This window comes from Panulirus ornatus, chromosome 11 (genome assembly GCF_036320965.1).
Source record: "Panulirus ornatus isolate Po-2019 chromosome 11, ASM3632096v1, whole genome shotgun sequence".
NCBI classification, from domain to species: Eukaryota; Metazoa; Arthropoda; class Malacostraca; order Decapoda; family Palinuridae; genus Panulirus; species Panulirus ornatus.
Genome location: NC_092234.1, coordinates 39,764,696 through 39,777,349, shown reverse-complemented (window position 1 = coordinate 39,777,349; position 12,654 = coordinate 39,764,696). Strand labels below are relative to the sequence as shown.

The window sequence follows — 12,654 nt, the reverse complement described above, 5'->3', positions numbered from 1 at the left end:
TAGGAAAAGACAACAAAGGCCCCATTCGTTCACACTCAGTCTCTAGCTGTCATGGAATAATGCCCGAAACCACAGCTCCCTTTCCACATCCAGGCCCCACACAACTTTCCATGGTTTACCCCAGACGTTTCACATGCCCTGATTCAATCCACTGACAGCACGTCAACCCCGGTATACCACATCGATCCAATTCACTCTATTCCTTGCCCACCTTTCACCCTCCTGCATGTTCAGGCTCTGATCACTCAGAATCTTTTTCACTCCATCTTTCCACCTCCAATTTGGTCTCCCACTTCTCCTCATTCCCGCCACCTCTGACACATATATCCTCTTGGTCAATCTTTCCTCACTCATTCTCTCCATGTGCTCAAACCATTTCAAAACACCCTCTTCTGCTCTCTCACTCACGCTCTTTTTATTACCACACATCTCTCTTACCCTTACATTACTTACTCGGTCAAACCACCTCACACCACACATTGTCCTCAAACATCTCATTTCCAGCACATCCACCCTCCTGCGCACAACTCTATCCATAGCCCACGCCTCGCAACCATACAACATTGTTGGAACCACTATTCCTTCAAACATACCCATTTTTGCTTTCCGAGATAATGTTCTCGACTTCCACATATTCTTCAGGGCTCCCAGGATTTTCGCCCCCTCCCCCACCCTATGATTCACTTCCACTTCCATGGTTCCATCTGCTGCCAGATCCACTCCCAGATATCTAAAACACTATACTTCCTCCAGTTTTTCTCCATTCAAACTTACCTCCCAATTGACTTGACCCTCAACCCTACTGTACCTAATAACCTTGCTCTTATTCACATTTACTCTTAACTTTCTTCTTTCACACACTTTACCAAACTTAGTCACCAGCTTCTGCAGTTTCTCACATGAATCAACCACCAGCGCTGTATCATCAGCGAACAACAACTGACTCACTTCCCAAGCTCTCTCATCCACAACAGACTTCATACTTGCCCCTCTTTCCAAAACTCTTGCATTCACCTCCCTAACAACCCCATCCATAAACAAATTATACAACCATGGAGACATCACACACCCCTGTCGCAAACCTACATTCACTGAGAACCAATCACTTTCCTATCTTCCTACACGTACACATGCCTTACATCCTCGATAAAAACTTTTCACTGCTTGTAACAACTTGCCTCCCACACCATATATTCTTAATACCTTCCACAGAGCATCTCTATCAACTCTATCATATGCCTTCTCCAGATCCATAAATGCTACATACAAATCCATTTGCTTTTCTAAGTATTTCTCACATACATTCTTCAAAGTAAACACCTGATCCACACATCCTCTACCACTTCTGAAACCACACTGCTCTTCCCCAATCTGATGCTCTGTACATGCCTTCACCCTCTCAATCAATACCCTCCCATATGATTTACCAGGAATACTCAACAAACTTTTTTTTTTTTTTTTTTTTTTTTTATACTTTGTCGCTGTCTCCCGCGTTTGCGAGGTAGCGCAAGGAAACAGACGAAAGAAATGGCCCAACCCCCCCCCCCCCCCCCCATACACATGTACATACACACGTCCACACACGCAAATATACATACCTACACAGCTTTCCATGGTTTACCCCAGACGCTTCACATGCCTTGCTTCAATCCACTGACAGCACGTCAACCCCTGTATACCACATGACTCCAATTCACTCTATTTCTTGCCCTCCTTTCACCCTCCTGCATGTTCAGGCCCCGATCACACAAAATCTTTTTCACTCCATCTTTCCACCTCCAATTTGGTCTCCCTCTTCTCCTCGTTCCCTCCACCTCCGACACATATATCCTCTTGGTCAATCTCTCCTCACTCATTCTCTCCATGTGCCCAAACCATTTCAAAACACCCTCTTCTGCTCTCTCAACCACGCTCTTTTTATCTCCACACATCTCTCTTACCCTTACGTTACTTACTCGATCAAACCACCTCACACCACACATTGTCCTCAAACATCTCATTTCCAGCACATCCATCCTCCTGCGCACATCTCTATCCATAGCCCACGCCTCGCAACCATACAGCATTGTTGGAACCACTATTCCCTCAATTCCCTCAAACATACCCATTTTTGCTTTCCGAGATAATGTTCTCGACTTCCACACATTTTTCAAGGCTCCCAAAATTTTCGCCCCCTCCCCCACCCTATGATCCACTTCCGCTTCCATGGTTCCATCCGCTGACAGATCCACTCCCAGATATCTAAAACACTTCACTTCCTCCAGTTTTTCTCCATTCAAACTCACCTCCCAATTGACTTGACCCTCACCCCTACTGTACCTAATAACCTTGCTCTTATTCACATTTACTCTCAACTTTCTTCTTCCACACACTTTACCAAACTCAGTCACCAGCTTCTGCAGTTTCTCACATGAATCAGCCACCAGCGCTGTATCATCAGCGAACAACAATTGACTCACTTCCCAAGCTCTCTCATCCCCAACAGACTTCATACTTGCCCCTCTTTCCAGGACTCTTGCATTTACCTCCTTACAACCCCATCCATAAACAAATTAAACAACCATGGAGACATCACACACCCCTGCCGCAAACCTACATTCACTGAGAACCAATCACTTTCCTCTCTTCCTACACGTACACATGCCTTACATCCTCGATAAAAACTTTTCACTGCTTCTAACAACTTGCCTCCCACACCATATATTCTTAATACCTTCCACAGAGCATCTCTATCAACTCTATCATATGCCTTCTCCAGATCCATAAATGCTACATACAAATCCATTTGCTTTTCTAAGTATTTCTCACATACATTCTTCAAAGCAAACACCTGATCCACACATCCTCTACCACTTCTGAAACCGCACTGCTCTTCCCCAATCTGATGCTCTGTACATGCCTTCACCCTCTCAATCAATACCCTCCCATATAATTTACCAGGAATACTCAACAAACTTATACCTCTGTAATTTGAGCACTCACTCTTATCCCCTTTGCCTTTGTACAAAGGCACTATGCATGCATTCTGCCAATCCTCAGGCACCTCACCATGAGTCATACATACATTAAATAACCTTACCAACCAGTCAACAATACAGTCACCCCCTTTTTTAATAAATTCCACTGCAATACCATCCAAACCTGCTGCCTTGCCGGCTTTCATCTTCCGCAAAGCTTTTACTACCTCTTCTCTGTTTAGCAAATCATTTTCCCTAACCCTCTCACTTTGCACACCACCTCGACCTCGACTACGTGTTATCAGCTGTTTAATTTGTTTATGGATGGGGTTGTTAGGGAGGTGAATGCAAGAGTTTTGGAAAGAGGGGCAAGTATGCAGTCTGTTGTGGATGAGAAAGCTTGGGAAGTGAGTCAGTTGTTGTTCACTGATGATACTGCGCTGGTGGCTGATTCATGTGAGAAACTGCAGAAGCTGGTGACTGAGTTTTGTAAAGTGTGTGAAAGAAGAAAGTTGAGAGTAAATGTGAATAAGAGCAAGGTTATTATTAAGTACAGTAGGGTTGAGGGTCAAGTCAATTGGGAGGTAAGTTTGAATGGAGAAAAACTGGAGGAAGTGAAGTGTTTTAGATATCTGGGAGTGGATTTGGCAGCGGATGGAACCATAGAAGCAGAAGTGAATCATAGGGTGGGGGAGGGGGCGAAAATCCTGGGAGCGTTGAAGAATGTTTGGAAGTCGAGAACATTATCTCGGAAAGCAAAAATGGGTATGTTTGAAGGAATGGTGGTTCCAACAATGTTGTATGGTTGTGAGGCTTGGGCTATGGATAGAGTTGTGCGGAGGAGGGTGGATGTGCTGGAAATGAGATGTTTGAGGACATGTGGTGTAAGGTGGTTTGACCGAGTAAGTAATAATAGGGTAAGAGAGATGTGTGGTAACAAAAAGAGTGTGGTTGAGAGAGCAGAAAAGGGTGTTTTGAAATGGTTTGGGCACATGGAGAGAATGAGTGAGGAAAGATTGACCAAGAGGATATATGTGTCAGAGGTGGAGGGAACGAGGAGAAGTGGGAGACCAAATTGGAGGTGGAAAGATGGAATGAAAAAGATTTTGAGTAATCTGGGCCTGAACATGCAGGAGGGTGAAAGGAGGGCAAGGAATAGAGTGAATTGGAATGATGTGGTATACCAGGGTCGATGTACTGTCAGTGGATTGAATCAGGGCATGTGAAGCATCTGGGGTAAACCATGGAAAGTTGTGTGGGGCCTGGATGTGGAAAGGGAGCTGTGGTTTCAGTGCATTATTACATGACAGCTAGAGACTGAGTGTGAATGAATGGGGCCTTTGTTGTCTTTCCTAGCGTTACCTCGTACTCATGAGGGGGGAGGGGGATATTATTCCATGTGTGGCAAGGTGTTGATGGGAATGAATAAAGGCAGACAGTATGAATTATGTACATGTGTGTATATGTATATGTCTGTGTGTGTATATATATATATATACATTGAGATGTATAGGTATGTATATGTGTGTGTGTGTGGACGTGTATGTATATACATGTGTATGTGGGTGGGTTGGGCCATTCTTTCGTCTGTTTCCTTGTGCTACCTCACTAACACGGGAGACAGCGACAAAGCAAAATAAAAAGATAAATATGAGTGGATGTGTCTTTCTCTGTTTCCAGGCACATCCTTGTTGACTCATGAAATGGTGATCATTTGTGGAAAAAATCAGTTTGTGGAATCAAATACATTTTGTAAACAACTTGAAAAAGTGAATTTTCAGGATTTGTACAAATATTTTCGTGGAATGTTCATGAGTTAATAACAAATTGGGAATTGATTTTACCTTTTCTCCTGGTTTGACTTGTATGATAAACATTCCCCTTCTGATTTGAAGCTGGTTATGTAGGTGACCTGTCTCAGTATTTTAAAGCTTGGTTCCCTTAGACGTGCATATTCATTTGTATGATAATACGAAAGTGAATTTTGCCTGTTATAATTTCAATATGATTGGTAGCTCCCACTCATTAACCAGCTTAAGACTGTGAAGGAAAAGAACTCTGTTGAAAGCTATTTCTTTCAGCCTATCCCACCAGAAATTTCGAGTGCCACCTCAGCTCCAAACACACCAAGGACACCTTTAAGCAAAGCTGCCAAGAAACAGCAGGAAGGCACTCCAGCAGAAATAACTGAACAGAAATCAGATGAATCTGATGAAGATTCTGGTGACTTGGTTATTGATGAAACTGCTGGAAAAGGTAAGTAAAGATGATGTTTCACAAAACTTGTTTTTTGGCATTTTGCACTTTATGTGTTTTTGATGTTACCTTCCAAAGAAACTAGATTGTCCAGCCTTGGTTGCCCTTTAAAGCAAACCTCTTTGCAGAAATGTAGAATTTTCAAAGAGAATAATTTCATTGTGCCTCTTTCTGTCTTTGGTTTATATCATCTCTGGTCACATCCACCATTCATGTTATGCTTTTGGCAAGACAGGAATTTTCAATCTTAGCACAGGAATTCAGTTTGTTTAAAATTTTCTTCCCTCCCTCTCTGATCATCTCATAATTTTGCTTATTTAGAGATTTGCATCATTCGCTTGGATGACCTCATATTTTCCCCCATTGTAGTGTTGTAGTGTTTGGAGTGAATGCACTTCAAGAATTCTGTTATGAGAATGGAAAGTGTGCATGAATGTATATGTTTCTCTAACTGGTGAGAGTTTTGTTTTGTTACCCCTGAGGATGTGTATTTATTTATCCGCCAAAAACTCAAGCTGGTGAGCATCTTAAGGATGAGAGCCAGTCACTTTGCTCTAACCCTCCTGGATAGTTTTTTTTTTTTTTTTTTTTTTTTTTTTTTTTTTTTTTTTTTTTACTTTGTCGCTGTCTCCTGCGTTTGCGAGGTAGCACAAGGAAACAGACGAAAGAAATGGCCCAACCCCCCCCCATACACATGTATATACATACGTCCACACACGCAAATATACATACCTACACAGCTTTCCATGGTTTACCCCAGACGCTTCACATGCCTTGATTCAATCCACTGACAGCACGTCAACCCCGGTATACCACATCGCTCCAATCCACTCTATTCCTTGCCCTCCTTTCACCCTCCTGCATGTTCAGGCCCCGATCACACAAAATCTTCTTCACTCCATCTTTCCACCTCCAATTTGGTCTCCCTCTTCTCCTTGCTCCCTCCACCTCCGACACATATATCCTCTTGGTCAATCTTTCCTCACTCATCCTCTCCATGTGCCCAAACCACTTCAAAACACCCTCTTCTGCTCTCTCAACCACGCTCTTTTTATTTCCACACATCTCTCTTACCCTTACGTTACTCACTCGATCAAACCACCTCACACCACACATTGTCCTCAAACATCTCATTTCCAGCACATCCATCCTCCTGCGCACAACTCTATCCATAGCCCACGCCTCGCAACCATACAACATTGTTGGAACCACTATTCCTTCAAACATACCCATTTTTGCTTTCCGAGATAATGTTCTCGACTTCCACACATTCTTCAAGGCCCCCAGAATTTTCGCCCCCTCCCCCACCCTATGATCCACTTCCGCTTCCATGGTTCCATCCGCTGCCAGATCCACTCCCAGATATCTAAAACACTTCACTTCCTCCAGTTTTTCTCCATTCAAACTCACCTCCCAATTGACTTGACCCTCAACCCTACTGTACCTAATAACCTTGCTCTTATTCACATTTACTCTTAACTTTCTTCTTCCACACACTTTACCAAACTCAGTCACCAGCTTCTGCAGTTTCTCACATGAATCAGCCACCAGCGCTGTATCATCAGCGAACAACAACTGACTCACTTCCCAAGCTCTCTCATCCCCAACAGACTTCATACTTGCCCCTCTTTCCAAAACTCTTGCATTTACTCTTTTTGTACCTAGTCTCCATACTCTATAGCCAAAAACTGATGTATATCTAGAGCTAGTCACTTTGCTGTAACCCTCCTAGATGGGAATTTGATATTCTGTTTACAAGAATCTCTGTACCCAGTAACCCATTGCCTGGTGATCTACCTGTTCACTGTTCATGAAAAAATGAACTGAATAATGTAGACATAGAAAAAAGTAGAAGAATTTCAAAAACATGCAGTAATGGCAAGTGAGCAGGTGATCAGGAGCAAATGGTAGCATTTATCAAGGCACAAACAGTGTACAGTAATGTTATTTTCTTACTATTATGGAATCCACCACCTTTATAGTTAGTGAAAATGATAATCTATATTAAAAAAGTAAACAGCTAATCTCATGAGTGAGATTGAATGGGAAACTTCAGCTGGTCGTGGTTGGGGAAGCTGGCAGCAACAAGTATAACCTTCACCACTGGGCTTTTACTCCCTCTCTCCCTCCCATATTTTGCTAAGAATTACCCCAGGACCACTTTCTGTGAAATGTCCTGTTGTTACTGAACTTCCATTACGATCACAAGTATGCTCATGCTCAGGCTAAGCTTGTGTGTAAATACTTATTATCCCAAGTTTACACAGGTCACTCAGAGTCTAAAAATTATTACCGTAAGACAACTCATGTAGGGTTCTAGATATGTTCTCTCTCATTTCCAGGAGGCAGGAGCCCACACATGCACATATACATACCAATAAATTTCAACGTATAGATACATATAAGTACACAGACATATACATATATACACATGTATATATTCATACTTACTGCCTTCATCCGTTGCCACCCTGTCACACATGAAATAACATTCTCTCTCTCTCTCTCTCTCTCTCTCTCTCTCTCTCTCTCTCTCTCTCTCTCTCTCTCTCTCTCTCTCTCTCTCTCTCAGTGATGCAGCACCAGTAACAGACAAAAAAGGTCACATTCATTCACTTTCAATCTCTAGCTGTCATGTGTAATGCACCGAAACCACAGCTCCCTTTCCACATCCAGGCCCCACAAAACTTTCCATGGTTTACCTTAGATGCTTCACATACCCTGGTTCAATCCATTGCCAGCACATCTACCCCTTTACAGCACATCATTCCATTTCACTCTGTTCCTTGCACGCTTTTCACCCTTCTGTATGTTCATGCTCTCTTCTGCTTTCTCAACCACCCTCTTTTTAATACCACATCTCTCTTGCCCTTTCATGACTTACTCAATCAAACAACCTCACATCACATATTGTCCTCTTATGTTTCATTTTGAACACATCCACCCTCCTCCGCACAACCCTATCTGTAGCCCATGTCTGGCAACCATATTACGTTGTTGGAACCACTATTCCTTCAAACATACCCAATTTTGCTCTCCAAGATAATGTTCTCTGCCTTCCACACATTCTTCAACGCTCCCAGAACCTTTGTCCCCTCCTCCACCCTGTGACTCTCTCCCGTTTCCATGGTTCCATCCACTGCTAAATCCACTCCCAGATATCTAAAACACCTCACTTCCTCCAGTTTTTCTCCATTCAAACTTACCTCCTAATTAACTTGTCCCCAACCCTACTGAACCTAACAACTTTGCTCTTATTCACATTCACTCTCAGCTCTCTTCTTTCACGCACTTTAACAAACTCAGTCACCAACTTCTGCAGTTTCTCACTTGAATCAGCCACCAGTGCTATATCATCAGTGAACAACTGACTCACTTCCCAAGCCCTCTTGTCCACAATAGACTGCCTACTTGCCCCTTTCTCCCAAACTCTCTCATTCACCTCCCTAACGACCTCATCCATAACCAAATTTAACAATCATAGAGACATCACTTACCCCTGCCGCACACCAACATTCACTGGGAACCACACACTTTCCTCTCATCCTACTCGTACACATGCCTTACATCCTTGATAAAAACTTTTCACTGCTTCTAGCAACTTACCTCCCACACCATATACTCTTAATACCTTCCACAAAGCATCTCTATCAGCCCAATCATATGCCTTCTCCAGATCCATAAGTGCTACTAACAAATCTACCTGTTTTTCTAAGTATTTCTCACATACATACATACATACATATTTAGGATAGCAGTGATGGTTTGCACAAAAGATGCATGTGGCATGAGAAAGGTGAGAGGTGGGCATATTAGAAAGGGTAGTGAGTGGTGGGATGAAGAAGTAAGATTGTTAGTGAAAGAGAAGAGAGAGGCATTTGGACAATTTTTGCATGGAAGTACTGCAGATTTACTGGAAGATATACAAAAGAAAGTGGCATGAGGTCAAAAGAAAGGTTCAAGAGGTGGAAAAGAGGGCAAATAAGATCTAGGGTGAGAGTATCATTAAATTTTTGGGCATGTGTAGTGTCTAGGGTAAACCCTGGAGAGTTTTGTGGGGCCTGGATGTGGAAATGGAGCTGTGGTTTCGGTGCATTACACATGATAGCTAGAGACTAAGTGTGAACGAATGTGGCCTTTGTTGTCTTTCCTAGTGCTACCTCGGATGCGCGTGGGGGAGGGGGGTGCCATTTCATGTGTGGCAGGGTGGCGATGGGAATTGATTAAGGCAGCAAGTATGAATGTGCACATTCATACAAAGAGTGCTCGTTCTCTTCGAAGGCTCAGATTGGGGTGTCTAAATATGTGTGGATGTAATAAACATGAGAAGAAAGGAGAGATTAGGTAGTATGTTTGAGGAAAAGAACCTGGATATTTTGGCTCTGAGTGAAATGAAGCTCAAGGGTAAAGGGGAAGAGTGGTTTGGGAATGTCTTGGGAGTAAAGTCAGGGGTTAGTGAGAGGACAAGAGCAAGGGAAGGAGTAGCACTACTCCTGAAACAGGAGTTGTGGGAGTATGTGATAGAGTGTAAGAAAGTAAACTCAAGATTGATATGGGTAAAATTGAAAGTTGATGGAGAGAGATGGGTGATTATTGGTGCATATGCACCTGGGCATGAGAAGAAAGATCATGTAAGGCAAGTGTTTTGGGCGCAGCTGAGGGAGCGTGTTAGTAGTTTTGATGCACGAGACCGGGTTATAGTGATGGGTGATTTGAATGCAAAGGTGAGTAATGTGGCAGTTGATGGAATAATTGATGTACATGGGGTGTTCAGTGTTGTAAATGGAGATGGTGAAGAGCTTGTAGATTTATGTGCTGAAAAAGGACTTGTGACTGGGAATACCTGGTTAAAAAAGAGAGATATACATAAGTATATATATGTAAGTAGGAGAGATGGCCAGAGAGTGTTATTGGATTACATGTTAATTGATAGGCGTGCGAAAGAGAGACTTTTGGGTGTTAGTGTGCTGAGAGGTGCAACTGGAGGGATGTCTGATCATTATCTTGTGGAGGTGAAGATGAAGATTTGTGGCGGTTTTCAGAAAAGAAGAGAGAGTGTTGGGGTGGAAAGAGTGGGGAGATTAAGTGAGCTTGGGAAGGAGACTTGTGTGAGGAAGTACCAGGAGAGACTGAGTACAGAATGGAAAAGGGTGAGAGATAAGGAGGTAAGGGGAGTTGGGGAGGAATGGGATGTATTTAGGGAAGCAGTGATGGCTTGCGCAAAAGATGCTTGTGGCATGAGAAGGGTAGATTGAAAAGGGTAGTGAGTGGTGGGATGAAGAAGTAAGATTATTAGTGAAAGAGAAGAGAGAGGCCTTTGGACGATTTTTGCAGGGCAATAATGCAAATGAGTGGGACATGTCTAAAAGAAAGAGGCAGAAGGTCAAGAGAAAGGTGCAGAAGGTGAAAAAGAAGGCAGATGAGAGTTGGGGTGAGAGAGTATCATTAAATTTTAGGGAGAATAGAAAGATGTTTTGGAAGGAGGTAAATAAAGTACGTAAGACAAGGAAGCAAATGGGAACTTCAGTGAAGGGGGCAAATGGGGAGGTGATAACAGGTAGTGGTGATGTGAGAAGGAGATGGAATGAGTATTTTGAAGGTTTGTTGAATGTGTTTGATGATAGAGTGGCAGATATAGGGTGTTTTGGTCAAGGTGGTGTGCAAAGTGAGAGGGTTAGGGAAAATGATTTGGTAAACAGAGAAGAGGTAGTAAAAGTGTTGCAGAAGATGAAAGCCGGCAAGGCAGCGGGTTTGGATGATATTGCAGTGGAATTTATTAAAAAAGGGGGTGACTGTATTGTTGACTGGTTGGTAAGGTTATTTAATGTATGTATGACTCATGGTGAGGTGCCTGAGGATTGGCAGAATGCTTGCATAGTGCCATTGTACAAAGGCAGAGGGGATAAAAGTGTGCTCAAATTACAGAGGTATAAATTTGTTGAGTATTCCTGGTAAATTATATGGGAGGGTATTGACTGAGAGGGTGAAAGCATGTACAGAGCATCAGATTGGAGAAGAGCAGTGTGGTTTCAGAAATGGTAGAGGATGTGTGGATCAGGTGTTTGCTTTGAAGAATGTATGTGAGAAATACTTAGAAAAGCAAATGGATTTGTATGTAGCACTTATGGATCTGGAGAAGGCATATGATAGAGTTGATAGAGATGCTCTGTGGAAGGTATTAAGAATATATGGTGTGGGAGGCAAGTTGTTAGAAGCAGTGAAAAGTCTTTATCAAGGATTAAGGCATGTGTACGTGTAGGAAGATAGGAAAGTGATTGGTTCTCAGTGAATGTAGGTTTGCGGCAGGGGTGCGTGATGTCTCCATGGTTGTTTAATTTGTTTATGGATGGGGTTGTAAAGAGGTGAATGCAAGAATGGAAAGACGGGCAAGTATGCTGTCTGTTGTGGATGAGAGAGCTTGGGAAGTGAGTCAGTTGTTGTTCGTTGATGATACAACGCTGTTGGTTGATTTGTGTGAGAGACTGCAGAAGCTGGTGACTGAGATTGGTAAAGTGTGTGAAAGAAGAAAGCTGAGAGTAAATGTGAATAAGAGCAAGGTTATTAGGTACAGTAGGGTTGAGGGACAAGTCAATCGGAAGGTAAGTTTAAATGGAGAAAAACTAGAGGAAGTGAAGTGTTTTAGATATCTGGGAGTGGATTTGGCAGCAGATGGAACCATGGAAGCGGAAGTGAATCACAGGATGGGGGAGGGGGCGAAAGTTCTAGGCGAGTTGAAGAATGTGTGGAAGTTGAGAACATTGTCTTGGAAAGCAAAAATGGGTATGTTTGAAGGAATAGTGGTTCCAACAATGTTGTATGGTTGCGAGGCGTGGGCTATGGATAGAGTTGTGTGGAGGAGGGTTGATGTGCTGGAAATGAGATGTTTGAGGACAATATGTGGTGTGAGGTGGTTTGATTGAGTAAGTAATGTAAGGGTAAGAGAGATATGTGGTAATAAAAAGAGTGTGGTTGAGAGAGCAGAAGAGGGTGCTTTGAAATGGTTTGGGCACATGGAGAGAATGAGTGAGGAGAGATTGACCAAGAGGATATATGTGTCGGAGGTGGAGGGAATGAGGAGAAGTGGGAGACTAAATTGGGGATGGAAGGATGGAGTGAAAAAGATTTTGAGTGATTGGGGCCTGAACATGCAGGAGGGTGAAAGGCGTGCAAGGAATAGAGTGAATTGGAACGATGTGGTAAACCGGGGTCGACTTGCTGTCAGTGGATTGAACCAGGGCATGTGAAGCGTCTGGGATAAAACATGGAAAGTTCTGTGGGGCCTAGATGTGGAAAGGGAGCTATGGTTTCGGTGCATTATACATGACAGCTAGAGACTGAGTGTGAACGAATGTGGTCTTTGTTGTCTTTTCCTAGCGCTACCTCGCGCACATGTGGGGGGTGGGGTTTTCATTTCATGGGTGGCAACGGGAATGAAAAAGAG

The 12,654-nt window shown here is 43.1% G+C and overlaps 1 protein-coding gene across 3 annotated transcripts in view; it reads left to right on the top strand.

The window, feature by feature from the left end:
- LOC139751412 (uncharacterized) overlaps nucleotides 1-12,654 on the top strand; it is a 239,291-nt gene that overhangs the window by 52,697 nt on the left and 173,940 nt on the right. For all 3 annotated transcript variants that reach the window (XR_011713343.1, XM_071666800.1, XM_071666801.1), the window contains exon 4: nucleotides 5,039-5,213. Coding sequence is in view for 2 of the 3 variants with exons in the window: in XM_071666800.1 (XP_071522901.1) it covers nucleotides 5,039-5,213 (175 nt within the window). In the remaining variant the exon portion in view is untranslated. The remainder of the gene's footprint in view (nucleotides 1-5,038; nucleotides 5,214-12,654) is intronic.